The sequence below is a fragment of the Homalodisca vitripennis genome, chromosome 6, assembly GCF_021130785.1.
Source record: "Homalodisca vitripennis isolate AUS2020 chromosome 6, UT_GWSS_2.1, whole genome shotgun sequence".
In the NCBI taxonomy this organism is placed as follows: Eukaryota; Metazoa; Arthropoda; class Insecta; order Hemiptera; family Cicadellidae; genus Homalodisca; species Homalodisca vitripennis.
In genome coordinates this window covers 142,121,877-142,143,653 of record NC_060212.1, presented here as the reverse complement: position 1 = coordinate 142,143,653, position 21,777 = coordinate 142,121,877, and the positions used below count along the sequence as shown (strand labels likewise).

At 34.2% G+C, this 21,777-nt stretch overlaps 1 protein-coding gene across 1 annotated transcript in view; it reads right to left on the bottom strand.

The window, feature by feature from the left end:
* The window catches only part of LOC124365579 (myosin-VIIa-like), an 84,749-nt gene that overhangs the window by 31,569 nt on the left and 31,403 nt on the right, over positions 1–21,777 (bottom strand). Inside the window, exons 17-26 of the mRNA XM_046821572.1 lie at positions 13,251–13,361; positions 11,789–12,001; positions 10,521–10,688; positions 10,310–10,432; positions 9,469–10,221; positions 6,694–6,899; positions 5,322–5,568; positions 4,690–4,863; positions 3,816–4,046; positions 1,922–2,089 (exon numbers count right to left, since the gene is read on the bottom strand). Of these exons, the coding sequence (XP_046677528.1) occupies positions 1,922–2,089; positions 3,816–4,046; positions 4,690–4,863; positions 5,322–5,568; positions 6,694–6,899; positions 9,469–10,221; positions 10,310–10,432; positions 10,521–10,688; positions 11,789–12,001; positions 13,251–13,361 (2,394 nt within the window). The remainder of the gene's footprint in view (positions 1–1,921; positions 2,090–3,815; positions 4,047–4,689; positions 4,864–5,321; positions 5,569–6,693; positions 6,900–9,468; positions 10,222–10,309; positions 10,433–10,520; positions 10,689–11,788; positions 12,002–13,250; positions 13,362–21,777) is intronic.

Below are 21,777 nucleotides of genomic sequence, written 5' to 3'. Positions count from 1 at the left end.
GTCAACAGTACATATAAATATTACGAATTTATGGGAATAATACAAAACTCAGTTTTAAATTTAACGTTACGAGTAATCGCTATTGATATTTACATAAACAACTCAATGCCGAGCAACAAAGTGTTATAGAGAAGAATTTTAATCGTGTGTTCTAAACATATTGAAATGCCACGTGATCTCATTTTTTAACTTCAATTACCAAGTTGGAGGTGTGATCCCTGGAGGGTTAAGCTCTACTCTATGTTCAGCTGACCAAATTGCTAGTATCACCTCCAAAGCATATTGTATGTTGGGCTTTATTGGTAGGTCAACAAGAGGCTTCAAATGACTCCAATCCTTGCTTGTCTTAAATAAATAATTGGTTCACTCCTTTTTCGAATATGGTAGTGTGATTTGGTCTGCTTACCAACTGAGCCAAATAGTGAGTTGAACAGTGTACAGGCTCGCTTTGCGAGTGTTCGTCTAGGGTCTTACCTACTTAATACTAATATGAAACTGGAACAGCTTTTTTCTCTACAACATCTACATAATCGAAGTGTCATCTTTGATATGATATTTCAATCCAAGCTGATTAGTGGACTGGTGGATTGCCCTGATCTCCTGGTGTTGATAGATTTGGGTGTACCGAGGAGTTTTCAGTCGAAGATTCCTCCCTACATCCTATTCATACAACTGTGGAGTGGCAAGGCTTCAGAGGCTTGGTGGAAAGACGTCTGGAAGAATTGACTTTTTCCATGGGTATGTTTCATCTTTCAAGATGAGTGTTATGCAGTTGGCCAATCGGTTATGATCTGTCAGTTCAATTATATCATTGCATTGCTCTTGTGCTGTTAGTTGTATACTCTGCTAGGTAAATTGATTTTTCTGTTTTAGTTTAGTTGTTAATTTTTTAATATTACTTGTCAGTTATTAAATTATTATTAATATTATTTCTTATTATTGTTACAATTTACAATTCGATACGATTTTAGTTCTACAGTTTGTTACTTTTATTACAGAGTAATATCCTATTTTGTTGTGGTTTCTTACTTACATATTTATTTACCTTTCTATGTGCTTACGATCTAGTATTGATCTATATGTATTACCTACACTTTGCCACCTAACATGCACGTTTATTGTAAAAAATGTCTGTACCGATGGAATAAATAAATAAATATATCACAAGACAAACGTCAATAGTAAATAGCTTTTGTGTCATCGTTTATTGAGAGATTTTAAAGAAACTAGTTCTACTTTGAAACCTAGGCCTGCTTTGTCTTTGGCGGCAAGAGCTAGTGTTGCTCTGAAATGTAAACATACAGCTATTTTGTCAAGTAAACCTTGAATAGTCCTCAAATTCATGAATAATATATATTTCAGCATTACCTGAATATTCTACATATTGTGTAAAACTTTTATTAATATTTTTCTTACTTGAAGATTCTTGTTTGTGTAGAGAGCTTTATGATCAGCTTGGCGTAGGAGAAGAGCTGAGTTCCTCTTAATTGGACCTTTCATCTTGATTTTCTTCACGAATAATGGCACCTTAAGATTTAAGCTTACGCTTTGTAAAACTCTTGTGAATCTAGGCATTTTATCACTTAAAAGTAATAAAAAAAATTTACACTAACACCAACAACAAGCAGTTTCACTTTGTAAAAAAACGAAGACTTTGAATTTGATCAGAATCTAAAATAGATGGTAACAGCTGACAGCTGGTGACAAAGCCAATTCCAATGTCAGAAAACTAAATCGCTATAACACAGTAGTAGATTAAATTCTATATCAAGGTTAGTTCTAAATTTAGTATAAGAATGGCGAGTTGAAACTGTTTTATGAAATATTTTATTTCAACGGATTTTTATGGAAGTAGTTTTAAACTTTTTTTAAAGCTACACAACCGCATATTTTGCCCTTAAAATTCCCGGACACCACTAACCTTGTTGAATGTCTCAGTTACAAGCGACTCCCAGTACGTTGAGCCAGACTGCTTCAACTGCCTGGCTGGGATGTACTCCGGCAGGTCACTCCTCAGACTTGCAGGCACCAGGTTGATGCCATGATCTACATAATACTGTTGAGCAGCCAACATTGCTATCTCTGCCTCCTGAATCATGAAATCAAATAAATACTTAAATTTATAACAAGAAAACCAATTTGAAAAATTTCATTGACAGTGTTCTTTAGCAACATCTACACTTATGTATTCACTAGCAAACCCCTGATTTCAACTAATACCTCTGAGTTGAAGATAAAAGTTCATAAAAACTCTGACATCATTTTTTATGACAATCTAGTTGTTTCCAATGCGTCACCATCATAAAACATAATGATCTGTAGTAATCAGTTATATTTATTTTTTCTTATACTTCCACTATAATAAACATTGAACTGAACCAATATTACATATGGTTTACACCAATTGTTTCAGAATAAAGCCTTGTATTTTCTCACCTAATTAAAAATACATGTTTTCTATATTTTCATGCTTCAGTGTTTTACTTCGACCTTTACTCAGCTATTCACAGTTGTATAAGTGTTGTATATGATGATATAGACTTGTGGAAAATTATTAACATTATGTTTTGTCTTTAAGTACAATAACAAGGATTATATTTTTTTAACATACACTGTTGTTTTTACATACTTTTACTGTACAATACAATAAAAATATTCACTCTCTAAGTAAATATTTTTTAATAGACAATGAGAATCATCCTTCATTTTGACTAATTTATTAAAGTGCTATAATTTCAAACAGAATTCATTTTTATTTTTAACTGCAAAAATACTTTTACTATTTCACAACTATAGATAAATTTGGTTTATTATGATTAATTTAGTGTTTGCTTAGAAACGTTTAGGCAAAACGTTAACAACAATGATTAATTTTGTAAATGCTTGCAGCTATACTTTTTACACAATATAGTTAAGTATTTGTTATTCTGACAAAATAAAACTATTTAATAAGTATAATTTTGTTAGAAACTATGTCACTTACAGTGTGTCAAAGAAACCATTGGAAATTAGTTTAAAATAGGCATGCTTATAAGGGAAAAACATTACAAGAGAGCTGCATTTTCCTTTATCTTTAGCTTCATATAAATCAACAACAGTATATATGCTGTGATTTATTCTAAATCTAGGCTGTAATTTTGGCAAAATGTTTTGATTTTGAGCATAGGTCATATCTGTTTTTATTTCTATCATTTCTATAATTTTTGACATAACCAGCAAAATGAAGATGTCTTAGTTCCTGCTATGATGTTGTATTTTACCAGGTGAAATTAGGGCCAATAAGCCTTCTTTAACACAACCTGTAGACCAACGGCTTAAAGATAACTCCCAAAACACCAATAATGACCTAAATTATACATTTACCATTTATTTATTTGATGGATTTACTATGTTGTTGCATATTAACCCGAAATTTAAATTTCTTAATATATTAATAACTATTTTTACTTATTTATCTCTATTTGCTCTTTTATATACAGTACTTTAAGTGTTTATTCAACTTCAGTTTTTATAACTTCTATTTATTTGTTTAACTTCCAACCTATTTCAAGCTATTTTAGTATTTGGTTATTTTAACATCATCTGTCTACATTATTTTATTTTATGTACTTATTTTTTTATACCTCTCTCAAGAAGTTAAGTCAAAGACTTTGTAGAAAGAAAACTATTGGCTCTATCTATGACTTTTGTAGAATACCAAGTTCAGCTTGACAGTAATTTTATTTTATTTAACTACCCTTAACTTGAAACAGACAATTGATTTAAGTGTAATATAAATTAAGAATTTCTCTTAGATTGAAGATTTCTTAGCTAACCTGAGTGAGACGATACTCGCCCGCCTTGACGCCCCGAACCACTTGTCGGTAAATGAGGTTGGAGGCAACAGGGTCAGGGACTGAAAGACCTTGCCAAGGAGCAAACATCTCCTTGCGGAACACCAGCTGCCAAGGAGTGTCTCTCTCTGCAACCCCTCGCTCGGCTGCATCCTGCTCGCACCGACAGATTGCATCCATCACATGTTGGCTTCCTGCTTCCAGCCGAATCGTCTGCACAAAGTGAAAAAAGTTAATTTTTTTTGTGATTAAGTTAAATGTTTGACACAAAATATTCAACATCTACAATATTGTAGAACCTGCAACAATATTAGTAATGTTTTGTGGTGTACTTAAGTCCAAACAATAAAATAAATGTAACTACTTATATAGCAGAGAAACAAACTATGAATTCAAGATTAACTCTCAATTATAGCTTTGTTTAGTAAAAGATTAGACACATTTTTACTACGAGTACGTAAAGATTATAAATTCCTGATGTCTCACACTGGGTAAGATAATTTGGAGGAAGATCATGTTCAAATTCTGCAAGCAAAGGAAAGGAAACCAAGATTTAAATAAAAACAAACAATATCACCAACAAAGTACTACCACAAGCTATGGGAAGTATAAAAGACTTGACGCATCACTTTTCTGTTTGGCATGTTCAGTACTTTGTTTTCAGTACCTTAATATTTGTAAATTTTTTTATTTCAGGTAGATATATAATTGAAGAAAACACTTAGTAACTAAAAAAAAAATTTCTTTATAACATTTTTTTTAAAGCAGCAAGTGTCCCATAATAATTCTATGACTATTTCAATTTTTTGTAAAATTTTTTTTCTTTTAAAGTTGGAGGAAAAATTGGCACAGAGACCTCTCCAAAAACAGTGATGAATAGTGAGAAGCCAAATCTGTCTTGAAGGCCAATGTGGTCTGACAACTGGGTGCAGATCTCCTGGGCTGTGATGGCCGAGTCGGCCTCCATGTACTTGGTAGATCCATCACTCAGGTTGACAGCTAGGGTCATGGACTGCTGGTTCCTGATAGCCTGCACAGAAATATAAAACAGGACGTTAAATTGTGTAGAATTTAGAGAGCATATTCTAGGAATTTCATTCATAGTAGAGCTTCATGCACCACCTGTGGTAGAGCAGCCAGACTTAAGAGAATGATCTTATCTTAAAAATAAATATATGTAAAATCAACAAAAACTAATGGCAGGTTTATATGGTTTAAATGAGCTGTTTTAAATTTGTTGGATAAAGGAAATTGCCCAAGTCTTTAAAAACTGAGTTAAATTGGGTACAAGGTATTTCAAATTAAAATTCATACGCTCCAAATCAAACATAAACTGTTATACACATTCAACTCAACTTATGATTTTGTCCATAAGGTACTCTTTTATTGGAAAATGTTAGATACTCAACAAAAAATAACTTAATAATTGCTATTTTCTAAATGTTAGTAGTATCTATTGCAGTAATAGCTTATAATAAAGATACTTGCATTCAGCTCATGCCAGCTAGGAGGCTGGGTGCGGGTACCATTTTGTAATGTGCGTTGCAGCCGCATTCGGCAGAACTGGTTGTAAGGGCTTGGTCCCTGGTCCAGGAAACTGCGAAGATAAGGCACAAGTCGGGGGGATGGGGCAAAGCACCCCACACAGAGGGCCATCAAAGCCCAACCCCGAGCTTGTGACACTGTGCTGGGATTCCCACTCAGCTGCTTGCACACTTGACAGTATATCTCGTCCCTATCACACAGATTAATTTTGTATGATAAAATATTGCCCTTATTCCCACTTACATGTAAAATGGAGAACTAAACAGTGTGAAGGTTGTGTAGGAGATATGAACATAGTTCTTACTCAGAGACTAATTATTAGTTACTGATTATTTACCTGTCATGGTATGAACTGAATTTATTTATTGTCAGGAAAAACTTGTGTTCACATAAAATTTTTTAAATGAATATTATTTTTCAAACTACAGAAAAATAATTTTAATTTTTGGGTTCATACATTCCATGTCATGATGATCTACGTTTTTCAGCTTCCAAACTATGGTTATATTGACAAATTTCAGTTGGAGAGCCATCTTCGGATGAGAAGTGTTAAGCTGAATCTGAACTATATCAAGGTTATAAAATATATGAAGATAATATCTAATTAGCAATTTTGACACAGTGTGAACAAGAGAATGTCTAAAAAAATTATGACAGAACAATATCTTACTAAATGTGAAATCTAAATTATGATGACACTGTCATTTGCATATGTAAGGTCAAACTAGTATGACTTGTATGAAAGCATAATTTGTTTAATGAAAAAGGAAAAGGTGAGTAAGACAAACATCTGAAGAGTTCAATTTGCTTATTACTGACAGTCTGGAGAAAGAAATTGATGAAAAGGTCATAAAAATCAGCCAATCTAAATAATTGATCAGTGTCAAACCTCGGGACTTGAAACCTTCCAAACACTTCATGTCTACGGAGTTAGATTACAGTACCATTGAACAAGTACTGCTATTTGAGTTTTTCAATACTTTAAAACAAAACTAATAAGACCTTGAAAGCATGCCCAATATTGAATAGGAATGTTAAGAGTTCAGCTTCACTTGTCTTTCGAGAAACCATAGCCTTCCTGGAATTTGTTGCTGACCTTTTTTATCTCTTCAGACTCTAGATTCCACGAATCAAGCCTGTGACAGCATCGGATTTCAGATGCAGCACTAAGAGGAAGGTGGAGTGGACCTGAACTCAACATTCATATTGAATCAACCCTTCCTACCATAGCTATATTATCATGTGTGGTATGAATGTGTGGTATATTAAATAACTTTATCCAACAAAAACAACGGAATGAAACACTACTGTTCACCTGAGCTCCGGCCTGAGTATGCCATGTCCGATGATGAAATGCAGTTTCTGGAGAATGTTACTCCTGGTATTCTCCAGCCACTGACTGTAGCTGGACTTGAGTGCATTGCCTTCCAGTTTGCCCCTGGACAGTTCCTTTTTCAGCTTATTCTTGCTTGCCAGAGAGAGGTCTAACAGCTTGTTTTTGTCTTTCATTGTGTTCTCTTTCTAGAAAACATGTAACAGATCATCTTACAAAACATGCAAAGTTACACAAAAATAGAACTAAAAATCTTATTGTATAAACTCAATATTTGTTATTGGATTTACAATAAAATACAAACTGCTGACCACTTCAATCAATAATATAAGAAAATCCAACCTGTGTAATAAGGAAAATAAGGAGATGTTGTTCACAAAAAAATATTGTTAGCATTCTATTTAGGAAAAGTAAGTTTTAAATTTATTACCTTAAAATAGCAATAAACTATACTATTTAATTCTCAGCTACATGTCCAAGGATCTGTGATAGTAAACGTAAATGATACTTGCCTTGTCAACAATATTGCACATTTAAAAGCAAATGTTTTGACACAATCTAAATTCATCATCTTACTATACTATACTATTCTAATCTAAATTCATCATCTTTGTTAGATGAAAGTTTAAAACGTTAGGCACAGCGAACGGAATTGTAAAAATACTAAACATAACTCAATAAATGACAGACACAGTCTGTTCACTGTCTGTGAGCATTTATCATGGTCATGTGAGCGGTAGGCATGCTACATTCATATTTCAATGTTTTAATATTCTGTTTAAAATGTTTTGTCATAATCCGTACAGTGATAATTGGTATTTAAAAAGTAAAAGTAAAGTAACAACGGGAACGTTCCATGCTCTAGATTTTTGTGTGCTATTAACGCATAAATACCAAATTATGAATTACGTCTGTGATACTTTATTTGTTGGCAAAAAACTTAAAACTAATAGAAATTCATCGGGAACTAAGTGAAGTGTATGAGAATAATGTAATGACTGAAAGTTCTGTCAGAAAGTGGTGTATTCAGTTTAAAAATGGCAAAACAAACGTTGACGATCAAGAGAAGAGTGGACTCCGAGGATTGTGACTGACAAATCTGGTCGCCAAAGTTGACGAAAACATAATAAGTTGCCGCCATTTCACAATAACTGAGCTTTCTCTATGTTTCCCAGAAGTTTCACAGACTTTATTGTATAAAAATGTTTCACTGAAGCTGGGCTACCACAAATTTTTGTGCAAGATGGGTACCAATAATGCTTACAGATCACCATTAAGAACAAAGAATGGGGAGCAGCTGTGACGTTTTTGGAGGCCTACCACATTCATGGTGATGCACTACATATCAAAATAATGAATCAAATCGTAACCCTGGGTGAAACATGTGGATTGTGAGACAAAATTAGTCCATGGAGAGGGGGCACACAAGATCCTCTAAAAAGCCAAGAAAATGCATGCAAACTTTGTTGGCAAGGAAGACCATGGCAACAATGTTCTGGGACAGGTAAGGTGTTCTTATTGATTTTCTCGAGTGTGGTGCAATGATAAACGCTGAGCGGAACTACCAAACATTACAGACCTCACATAGGAAAACTGTACACAAGAACTCTTGAACTTGTTCAACTGTGAAGTTTTTCCTCATACCCCCTACAGTCCAGATCATGCTCCAAGTGATTTGTTCCCGAAAATGAAGACTTGGCTAGCAACACAGAGTTTTAACAATGATGAGGATCTCCAGGTATGCGTTACTGAGTAACTGAGATCACAGGCGGCATAATGCTATAACAAAAACTTCTCTAAGCTAGTCCACCACTACGATAAGTGCCTGAATTTTGGTGATGATATAGAAAAGTAGTATTTTAGTCTCTCTTTCACATGTATATAATAAAATATATTTCCTCTACTTCTTTTTATAAATTCCAAAACGGTTCCCTTACTTTCTGAATAGCCCTCGTATTTGTGTTGATGCTAAGGAAAATCTTATGGAAACAACAAATCGTTATGACACTTTCACTAGCACTACCAATGACTTAGGAATAAGCTGTGCTGGTGACGATCTTGATATTACCCCCTTAAGAACAATTTTAAATCTCAAAAACATTTACTCCCTTATTTTTGGTCACGAGATATGGAAAGTATATCATTTTAAAGATATAAATAATATAAGTGCATACTATTTTTAATTTTTTTAAATTTTGTTGATTATTAAAAAAACAAACTTTTATTTACTTCATTGTTTATATATTGAAATAGTACACTTTACCTAACTTTAGAAGCATAAATTTTAGTGCCCTAATGTTAATGCATATAATACTATTTTTAACAATTCATTAGCAATTAAACATAAAGTCTATGCTTCTAAAGGGAAACATTTTGGATTAGGGTTGAGTTCCTACATATAACGTAGTTTTAAACGTTAGCTCCACGTTAAAAGCAGCTGAATAGCTTTCCCTCTTAAGGAAAGACAATCAAAGTCAAACAACTGTGATCAATGCTCATTTGATGGGTAACACATACCTACACTCATAAGCAGATTATAACAAATCTTTACCTGATCCGTGCAAACCTTTAAACTATTGGTCTCAACAAAATTGAGGAAAGGCTTATTGGCACACTCCCATCTGAATAAGAAGTCCTTTAGTTTAACTAACCTTGGAGCAATTTGATAGCCTGGGAGTAGTCACTAGCATTGGTAACATTGCGAGAGAGTGTGGCAGTCAATATGGCCATGACGGGAGCATTGTTACTTACACTGACCTTGAGCAGTTTGATAGCCTGGGAGTAGTCACTAGCATTGGTAACATTGCGAGAGAGTATGGCAGTCAATATGGCCATGACGGGAGCATTGTTACTTACACTGACCTTGAGCAGTTTGATAGCCTGGGAGTAGTCACTAGCATTGGTAACATTGCGAGAGAGTGTGGCAGTCAATATGGCCATGACGGGAGCATTGTTACTTACACTGACCTTGAGCAGTTTGATAGCCTGGGAGTAGTCACTAGCATTGGTAACATTGCGAGAGAGTGTGGCAGTCAATATGGCCATGACAGGAGCATTGTTACTTACACTGACCTTGAGCAGTTTGATAGCCTGGGAGTAGTCACTAGCATTGGTAACATTGCGAGAGAGTGTGGCAGTCAATATGGCCATGACGGGAGCATTGTTACTTTCACTGACCTTGAGCAGTTTGATAGCCTGGGAGTAGTCACTAGCATTGGTAACATTGCGAGAGAGTGTGGCAGTCAATATGGCCATGACAGGAGCATTGTTACTTTCACTGACCTTGAGCAGTTTGATAGCCTGGGAGTAGTCACTAGCATTGGTAACATTGCGAGAGAGTGTGGCAGTCAATATGGCCATGACGGGAGCATTGTTACTTACACTGACCTTGAGCAGTTTGATAGCCTGGGAGTAGTCACTAGCATTGGTAACATTGCGAGAGAGTGTGGCAGTCAATATGGCCATGACAGGAGATATGTTACTTTCACTGACCTTGAGCAGTTTGATAGCCTGGGAGTAGTCACTAGCATTGGTAACGTTGCGAGAGAGTGTGGCAGTCAATATGGCCATGACAGGGAGCATTGTTACTTTCACTGACCTTGAGCAGTTTGATAGCCTGGGAGTAGTCACTAGCATTGGTAACATTGCGAGAGAGTGTGGCAGTCAATATGGCCATGACGGGAGCATTGTTACTTACACTGACCTTGAGCAGTTTGATAGCCTGGGAGTAGTCACTAGCATTGGTAACATTGCGAGAGAGTGTGGCAGTCAATATGGCCATGACAGAGAGCTTTGTTACTTTCACTGACCTTGAGCAGTTTGATAGCCTGGGAGTAGTCACTAGCATTGGTAACATTGCGAGAGAGTGTGGCAGTCAATATGGCCATGACGGGAGCGTTGGCATTCACTTTGGCTGTCTGGGCCTCGGGCAAGTCTCCCATGAACCTCAGGATGGTCACCCACAGAGCAATGGCAGCCTGTACACATCCAGATCCATAAATAACGTAATACAAAACCCATTAAATCACCTTAAATCTTTATTAAACTTTGTACGAATGTCTACAAATAAATTTATTTATTATTTTAGCAATTGATGCACAAGAAGTACTTGGCCTGATCTGATTTCAATCAATACTAAAAATATATATGTTATGCTTGTGTTAATTGCATAAAATAACAATGAAACTAGATCTCTTTAAACACATCTGTAACAACTTTTGTTTTCTTTGTTTTTAGTTTGATGTACTTTTTAACAATATTATGATCCGGGTTTTGTCTTTATAAAAACTTTAAAGAGTTTTTTTTTAAATTAAATACGTATAAAAGATATATTAAATTAGCTTGCCTTTATTCCTATTCCTTTCCTGATATACATATAGCAAACTAGGACGTACCACAATTTTTATTATTACTCTCGAGTATAATATGCTTGAAGGGATTTTTGATGCATAAAAATGAGTAATCTGGTGATTCAACATTAATTTGTTAAGGTTTACCAACATTAATACACTTACAAAGAGTTAAATTTTTTTCAACTTGAATTTTATAACTTACATTATTTTGATTTTATCATCTCCAGTTCCATGATAATGAAATCTACTGACAAAATCATTATCTTTAAAAAATTTTATTTTGTTTATCGTAAGAGTCGAAAGCCAATATGGATTATTTAACCAACCTAGTTTATTGAAATCACTACAGGAAATTCCCTTAATAAAGGGACATTTAGACAGCACCATTAATTTTGCTAGAGGTTGAAATTTGAGGATATTGTAAGGGTTAAAAACCCAAAGGAATCACTTTTTTATATGTCATGTCTTCCTAGCTTTACACACTAAGGTTAAGAGGTTAAATAGAAGAGAGGACATTTCAGTCCTAGCTTTGCCGACATAATAAAGGGATTTTTCATTTCGCTTCACACTTAAAGGTTTACCTGTTTACAGTAAATAGTTCTATCAGTTTCAGCCAACAAAATAAAGAGACTTAAAATGCCCAACTAGTTTGCTGATTTTAAGCAGCAATTGCAGAATGGTTTTTGGCTGTCAGATTAGACTTATAAGGAACAAGTTAACTTTACCACTTGATCTGCAGGTAGAGGAAGATCCAGGAGAGATTGCTTTAGTGCCCTCTTTGAGAACTGGTAGCTGATGTTGCCGCGGAAGTGGGAAGCAGCAAAGTGGCTAAAAGCCAAATCTTCCTCCGCTCCGTCATCTATGTCACTCTCACTGAGGCGCATCGGAATTCTATCCAGGTCTGGTGGTGGTGCAAACTCTGCCTTCTTAGTGGGACTCTAGGGTATACAGATAGCATTAACACCACATATTTTAAGAATTCAGTATTTTCACTATTCCTGTTGACAAAAATTGGGGGTAGAAATTGAGAAAAACTCTTAAAATATTTTTAAAGATGTTTGAACAACCAAATTTTATTTTCTTCCAAGCGAAAAAGTGAATAATTTGACAAAGGAGAGACCAATCCCTTTTTAAGCCTTATTCTACCCATCTTCACAGGCCAGGATTCGTGCTAGGATCTTATCAAACAGAATAAGCGGGAGACTCAATACAATAGATCCAAAGTCCAACGTCTTGGATCGCTTGGCCACCAGTTCTCCCACTAATCAAATTAAACATAAGACTGACCAAAGCCAATAACTTATATCTTTGACCATACTATGTGAGGAAATCGGTTTTCAAACTAAATAATGTCAGTAATAAATAAAATAACGATTACCTTCTAAGTTTTTTGGTTCATACCAAATTAAAACTTGTTAAAACAGCTATTTTTTAGATATTTCGGTCTTTTAAATAACCACCTCCAGTCAAGAAATGTTAAACTGATATATCTCAGTCTTAGTTTAGCATATAACATCTGGGTTTTATAGATGGCATTAAGAAAAATATCTAGTGGGACATATATTTTTAATGTTTAGAATCAGATATAAAAATTAAATGGAATTTATATATCACTTACTAAAATAAAATTAATATGAGCTAAAGAAAAAAACATTTTCAAATATATTATTTACTATTTATTATAAGAGAGTCTGGGAGAGCATTGTAAAGATTAATGCTGCTGATTAATAATTTTCTTTCAAGGAAGCTAGTTCTATGGGCAGGAACGTTAATTTTATTGGTGACGTAGATTGTTGCAATGTTGGGAATTATGTTTTGAAAAGGTTGGAGTTTTTGTGAACAAATGTCACGCAGTTTAAGACATAAATTGATGAGAAATTTAGAACTTTAGCCTCTCTAAAATGTGATCCACATGAAGTTCTTTGAGTTTTTTGTCAAAAGCCACTCTTAACGCCCTTTTCTGGAGTTTGAAAACAAATTTATGCAACAAGTACCGCATATGTGAGAAAGGGGTAGAACACCCTGATTAGTCTCAAAAAGGGTGCACTAGTATTTCAATAAATTGATAGGATATACTATAGCAGCTAGAGTGACACTGACACTAGGAATAAAAAAACCAACTCTAAACAATGTTTGCATGATTTGACAATCAAACAACAGAAAGACGTGACAAAATAGATGACTGACCTCCATAGGTTTGTCTAGTGGTGGAATAATATCTTCACTACCCTCAATGGCAGCTTCGAAGATCGAGGTGATCCACTGGTCTATATCCTTGTCTCCCACATCTTCTTCAGGCTGTAACATAGTAGGTAAGTAACATATTAAATATGCAATTACATCTATAATAATATTGTGTTCACATAAACATTACTTAACTTAAGGATAAAGCCACAAGTAATATCATACCTAATAAAAATGCTAATACGATATCAAAATCTATATGGAAAATTTTTTTTTTTGTAGAGAAACCACCAAGAATATGAAAGATACAAATGTTGATCACTAAAATAAATATCTTGAATGACAATGTAATAAATCGGTTGGGTTTGAATAATTTAAGAGGGCACGCTTTTAAGCTGCTAGTTATGCACCTGAGGCCTCTCTTCTAACATGAAATGAAGCTTAAAAACTGCATTTTAAGTACCTAGGAACTTGTCTTAAATCCATAAATTTTTCACTCAGAAACATAAATTATAGGGCCTCAATGCTCTATGAATAGTTTAAAATAGGATTATATGTTAATATTAGTTTATAGTTTATATTCAATATAGGTTTTCAAGAGAACACCTGTACTGAATAATAATTGTTTGTTTATAAAAAAGAGAAAAGCTGATCTCTTTTTGTGTCTTATATTGCCTGTCCTCATATGGCACTGGCATGTGTGAAAATCTTATAGTCTAAGAGCTAGTGGTCGGCTACCTGTATGTATTTGACGAGACCTGGGTTTTTGTACAGTGAGGCCCCTGTACCCCCTGTACATGAGATGGGGAGTCACTAAGCTCCAGGTGGCCGACTTGGCGGGCGCTCAGGTAAGACAGGTGTCAATTTTGGGGCAATTTCGTAAGTATTTGATGACGTCTGCCGTTTTGTAATTTGAAAATATATTATTATTATTATCGGAAAATAACAATGGCAGACCATTATCGTGCGGATTTCATTATCAGATACTATATCAAAATGTAAAAGGATTTTGAGGTTAAGAAAATTCCACATATTAAAATATAAAGAAATTATTTTACCGGACGAAACTTATGATTCAGCATATCATAGTAGTTGTTATAAGACATTTACAGCATTAAAAAGGCAGTATTTGTCGACAGATGTTGAAAAAAAAAGGTTCTATCACAGTCTAAAAAGTCTTTGTCTACAATTGAACAGCCATCTACATCAGCTGATAGTTCAATAATTGAGGATACACGTGTACATGATTCCCTTGAAAACAATGCAAACATTCTTGAGACAAAAGAAGCAGAAAAAGAAATCGACGCTGAAGCTGAACTTTCGTTGGAGGAGGGATCATCTTCAGATTCAGCAAAATCATCGAATGTTCAATTTTCGAATACTGTAGCTTCCGATACTGTAGCTTCTGCAAACTCAAATTTGTGTTTTTTTTTTGTTACAAAAAAAGAAACAATTTCGATATAAAATTGACCCATTACGGACTTCAGAGAAGGATCGATTTAAAAAGAGTATCCTATTAAACTTTAAGCCAGATACTACAATTTACCAAGAAACTTTAACAAAAATAGAAAGTGTTCTCTCATCTGAAGTACATTACCATGAAATTTGTCGGCAAAATTTTAGGTATCAAAAAAGATCACTCGTGAAAAGTCGTGTTCGTACTGCATGGCACATCTCCCGAGAAGTACATGAAACTGTTTATAAAGAAATAAGTCATTTAGTTGAAGATAATGTGATAAAACGAGGACGTTGTTATTTTCTGAGTTATTTGCAGAAAGAGTATCTTGAAATATTTAAAGAATTCAGTGAAAGCTCAGACCCAGCATCAATATTTAACGCATCTTATTTGGAAGAAAAACTTCGCAAGAAATTTGGCGATAAAATTCAAATTTTGACATCCAACAAAAAAAAGTTGTTGCCCCAACGGGTATTTCAACAATTGATGATCTTTACCCAATTTGTTTTTAAGCAATATTTTTAATCAGGGAGTAGCTAAAATTTTCTTTTCTACTATATGTAAAGTATGTCCGCTATATCAATATGTCTGCCATGATCAATATAAGTTTTTTAAACCCTAATAAATAAAATATATCAATGGCAGATCTCGTCAATTACTTTCAAAATTTTATTTTTTTGAGCACTTTCAAAATTGTCTGCCGCAATGAAATCCGTGTGATAATGGTCTGCCATTGTTATTTTCCGATAATAATAATAATATATTTTTAAATTACAAAACGGCAGACGTCATCAAATACTTACGAAATTGCCCAAAAAATTGATACCTGTCTTACCTGAGCGCCCACTAAGTTGGCCACCTGGAGCTTAGTGACTCCCCATCTCATGTACAGGGGGTACAGGGGCCTCACTGTACAAAAACCCAGGTCTCGTCAAATACATACAGGTAGCCGACCACTAGCTCTTAGACTATTATTATCAAACAGAATAATAAGGGGAGTCGATTCAGAAAACAGTCAATAGTAATGTACACAATTCATTAGCATTGAAAGATTAAAGCTTTTAGTTGGTTTTTGCAGAAGTCTCAGATTTTTGGGTTAAATACTTAGTAAGGGAGGTGCAAAGTCTTTTTAGAACTAAGTAAAGAGTCTTAGACTTTTCCCTCATAAAAAATACTAGAACTACGTTATGAAGTGAAAAATGTATGGATTTGAGATAAACTCCTCAACCTCAAGTCAATTAGATTTAACTATTATTAATTATAACTCACATATTGTTTTAGCAGTAGATTTAATTTAATTTGTAAAGAAATGTATCCTATTTACATTACAAACAGTTAGACAACTTATTAGAAATATTTAAATTCTTATTTATTTCTATTAGTGATTAAAGTTTTCTAGTAATAATGCTAAAAGGAAAAAATAAAAAATATCAATCAGCTAAACTTGTAATGGCAAAATTTAAAGGAACATTATGCATGGCCTACAGTAATTAAAAGTGTGAAACAAAATTTAATTGCATTTGTTGAATATGTGTCCACTCTCAACATTTGTTGAATGGACTATAGTACCAAACAGTAGCGTAGCCAGAAATTTCTTTCGGGGGGGTCCGAAACCGGAGGATCAGGGGGACGTTTTGTGTGTTATTTGCCAATGAATTCACTGGTAAAAGGTAAATACCAAAAATATGGAGCTTTAATAACTACGCCTTACAGAAAGTGGAAAGATGTAATAGGCAAATTAAAACTCTCACAGCAACTCTAGTACCACAAATTTTCTTGTATAGCTACAGAAACTTTACGAAGTTCGATTCTGGCCGAGTAGAAGGCACCAAAGTGATGTTGGATTCACTGGATAAGAAAGAAAAAGAACAAAACAGAGCTTCATTCAAGCCTATAATTGACTCAACTATATTCTGTGGAGAAAATGAAATACCCCTTCGGGGAACATTGGACCATTGACGGCCGAAAACCCTTTAGAAAAGAAGGAGCGATTTTCAAGCGTTGCTCGGGTACAGATCAAACTAACGGTCGGAAAATGCACCGGAAAAACTCTACTGATTAGAAGTTCGGCCACTTTGGATTTCACTGATTGGGGTATTTATGAATGAGTTATAATGACGATTTTGTGTATCATTACACTGTAGACGAGTATATAATTATTATCGGAAAAAATCACTTTCGGTCGGGAAATAAAATACACCTGAAAAACTCTAATGATTAGAACTTCAACTACTTCGGACTTCGGTTATTGAGGTAAACGTGGTATTTTTTTATTGAGTTAGGACGACGATGTTTTGTTATCATTAAACTGTACTCGACTACCTATATAATTATCGAGAACAAAATCACTTCCGGTCGGTAAATACCGAAGAAAAAGCTCTCTACTGATTCGTTTTGACGATTTTGGATTTCACTGGTTGAGTGGTTGAGGTAAAAGTAGTACTTATTTTATGTTAGGACATTGAATTTAGAGATTAATTCAACGCCGACTAATAAATATATAATTATCGAGAAAAAAAAAACAAAAATAATCACTTCCGATCGGAATATACTAAGGAAAATGAAATAATACCTCAGTCAGTGAAATCCAAAGTAGTCGGAAGTTCTTATCAGTAGAGGTTTCCGGTGTATTATCTGACCGGAAGCGATTTTTTTTCAATTTTTCTTCGATAAATATATAAGTATTAGTCGGCGTTCAATTGATGCCTAAAATCAATGTTCTAACATAATTCTAAGTACCACTTTTATCTCAACGACTCAACCAGTGAAATCCAAAATCGTCAAAATCTGATTCAGTAGAGCTTTTCCCTCGGTATATTCCGACCGGAAGGGTAATAATAATATAATAATAAAAATACTTTTTAATGTGTCAACAATAATAAAAATTACACACAATCGTCAAATTAAAATTATTTAGAAATATGTATATCTATTTTAAATTGCCCCCATTCATACCCGTTCATACACAGTCCACACTCATTCCTAAGACTGATACATACTTACAGCCATACGTTTTAAAATTCTTCTAAATTTTACCACCAGAAATAGAGGAAAATTCGAATTTTTAAATTTCATCCCCAGCGGCTCATTATAAACTCTTCCACTGAATAAAACACCCTCGACACTAAAAAGTGTCTCAATCGACCTTTAAATTTTGTTGGTTAATTCAAATTTTTGATTTCATCAGGAGCTTTTTGAGCTTTTTGATCAGCTTAACACCAAACCTCGGATGGCAAACGTTTGAATGCGGCTGTTCTGTGCGGATGTAACCGAAGGTTGTGTCCCTGCCTCTTGTCCCGTATTGATAGACGCCCCTGCCCCGGACGAACTCGCACTTAAATCGGCAGTACAGGGCGACATCGAGGATGTAGAGACAGGACAAAGTTAGGAATCCAAGCTCCCTAAAGGCATCTCTGCATGAATTTTGGGATTTAAATTTTTGAAATGATGCGGACAGCTTTCTTTTGACTTCTAAATACTCGCTCAAATTTGTATTTAGAACAGCTGCCCCATAGCCTCGACTCGTACATTATATGGGGGTGTACAAGGCCAAAATTTTGAAAGGTTCCGTAGAGCATAAATGCCTGAAGAAACCTTTGAGCAGGTACTTTCAATGTGATTGTCTCAAGTCAGACTTCGATTAAGGTACATTCCGAGGAACTTGGTGGAATCAGTTTCCTCTATGAGGACGTCGTACTGAAATACATGAATTCAGTTTTTTTTCCCTCTCAGGAGAGCGGATGAGTTCCGCCTGCTGATGTACACAAGGAACAAGACTGGTCCAAGTATAGATCCCTGTGGGACTCCATAGTTTCTAATTTAAAATGATTTAAATGTTTTTTTCTCGATAATTATATATGTATTAGTCGGCGTTCAATTAATACCTAAAATCACCGTCCTAACATAATCCTAAGTATCACTTTTAACCTCAACCACTCAACCAATGAAATCCAAAATCGTCAAAACTTGAATCGGTTTGAGAGCTTTTCTTCGGTATTTACCGACCGGAAGTGATTTTTTTTCTCAATAATTATATAGGTACGGTGTACAGTTTAATGATAACAAAAATTCGTCGTCCTAACTCAATCGAAAACCCCACGTTTTACCTCAATTATTGAAGTCCAAATTAGTTGAAGTTCTAATCAGTAGTTTTTCAAGTGTTATTTTCCGACCGAAAGTGATTTTTTTCGATAATTATATACACGTTTACAGTTTAATGATACCTAAAATCAACGTCGTAACTAAATTCTAAGCAGTCACTTTACGTCCCCACGAACTAATTTGAACGAAGTGGTCACTAAAATTTAAACTGTTCGCCGTGTTACGGTTCAGGTTACTTTGCGACGTCACGTGACCGCGCCCTATAGAAAATACCGTGATTACACAAACACTATCCGAAAGGCCGAGCCCAAAAGTATCGTTTTATACCTTATGATTTAAACGAAAGGACAATTATATTTTTAACAACGGTCACTTCAATCAGTGAAATCAATCAATTTAATGTTTGTAGACAAGAGTAATGATAACTGTCCTTTTTTCTCCTGCTCCATGCTTTAATTTTTTAATACGTCTTAAAATTTCGGGGGGGGGTCCTGACCCCCTGGACCCCCCCCTTCGCTACGCCACTGGACCAAACAATGGCATAACTAGGTCTTGGGTTGGGAGGGGAGGGGGGTTGTAAATGTGATTGAAGAGCACACACAATATTCCAAACACAAACTGATCTATAGACTTGAAATTGTGCATGAAGCTTCATTTCTATATGAAGTACACTAATATTGATGTCAATCCATGAGATTTGGCTGAGCGATGGCCAATATTTTTGCATTGACCTTATTGGTATAACCATAATGGCCACAAGAAAGTACCAGAAATAATAAGTTTGTAAACAAACTCAGTACACTCTTAAGAGATTTTAACCCTTAGAGTGCTGAATAAGATTTAGAGATTATTTTTTAAATTCCTCTTTCTCCAAAGTTAAATTTATTTTTTGTTTCTTATTAGAAGAAATAATAAACAAAAAAGTATATTTTTTTAAAAAAGCTCTACCAGTACTAGTGGCCACGTTATATACATAGACGCTGTGTACATTTACAGACATATCCGCATACCGCACCACACATAGCAAGATAAAACAAACATAAAAGAAAATTACTGGATAATGATTTATTTTTGACACAACACGTAATAAAATTTGCTTCCTGAAGGTCATATATCAATACGTATTCATACACCTACGCGACACTCTCTGTAAACACAATAAATTAAAATAAGACAATATGGATATCCCTGTATGTCGTGATTAGTGCTATTCCGATGTTACGAACATATACGTATGCCACGATTTAAGGATTAGTATGTGACATATTAATACATATAGCCTAACCATCCCAACAGATACAGCATCATTTTATGACTTGGTGTGTAGACCTATTATTTAAATACTGATATGAAACCCCATTTAATGAACAAATATTTGAATGTATCATGTGGCAAGATATCTCAAGAAAGACTTCATCTCTAGAATTGAAATCTTCCATGAAAATTCATGCAGGTCTAACCATAGAATTTGGCTGAGCATTGTTAAATAGACTAGGCTGACACAATTCACTATATTGTTTCCTGGGACATATAAAAATTTATATTCTGTATGATAGTTGTTCCATCTGTCAATAATGATATAAGCTATAAAGTTGAAGTTTTGCATTGAACCTCAGTGTCGCCTGTAAACTATAACCATATTTAAAATTCTACAGCTTTTCAAAGTTAAGTGACTCTATTATAAATTAATTATGAGAAGAACTAAATAGTTTAGTAGTTAGGATCAAGGGCTGCTGCCTAATTGTATAATAAATAGGTCCTAATATGTTGTCTGTTCAGGAAATAATGGGGCTAATTTTTCCACTTGAATTTGGATTGTTCAGTGTTGCCACATAATTTGAGATAGAATTTATATATGAGTAAGTGTTATGAGTGAGTCAATTGTTTATTGTAGAACTCTCCAATTCTTAGTGGCATTTATTATAATGTTGTTCGTTGCCCTACAATTTTCTGCAATAATACTATGATTATGTTTGTAACAATGGTGTTACATAATGAAATACATATTAAGGAATGAAACGTACTGTCTGTATAGTATGCAGGGTAATGTTGGTGTACCAAGAAATGTTGAAATGATGGTGTCATTTTCTCCATTAATTGACGAAATACAGCAAATATAAATAATTCCAAATATTAGTCGTGGTCTAGTTGAATTATGAAATTACTTTGTTTTAGATTTGCCAAACTTTTTAATTGTAATAGTAGTTGGCTGTGTTAATGGTACTAAACAACCATTACACCAGAGTTTATATCAGTAAAAATTTCACAATTCCTGTTATACACTTTTAATTTTCTGCAAAGTTACAATGTTAATTCCAGAAGAACAAAGCAGTACCTATATTAACAGGTAAACTAATTCCCAAATTCTAATAATCTTCAATTGATATAAGAATGTTCAAACCAAGTATAACACTTTTCTGAACATGTTAAAGTTGTGCCTTTCTCAATGGTTCATAACCATTATCTTTTGTTTTATGGCTGTAAATATGGCCATCTCCTCCTCATCTAATCTGACAATGAGATAAACATTTGTTTAGTAACCACTGCATATATTTGCCACTAATACAACATGATGGCAAATGTTGTGTATAAGCATCCCCATTTCACTAACAAAAACTTCAATATCTTTAATAAGTGTGTTTCCAATATTATCAAGTCACTTTGCTTTCTAGCATAGCTAGGCGATTGCCTAGATTTTTTTACTATTTCCCTTGGGCTATTGAGGTTATATTCATTATCTGTATTCCCATTATTTCACACATAATGTACCTAAAGACAGGCCAAAAAACTAATAAACTCTAAAAAATTGTTATGTAATTCTAAGTTAGTTATTTAAAACTATATTTTCAATATTATACAAATATTGCAGAAATGATGAATATTTAGTTGTTTGAAGACAATAAACAATCTAGTTTGTTATACTTTCACTGATTTAGTTCAGTCTTTATTCCCAGTTTTTCGTGATTAAATAAA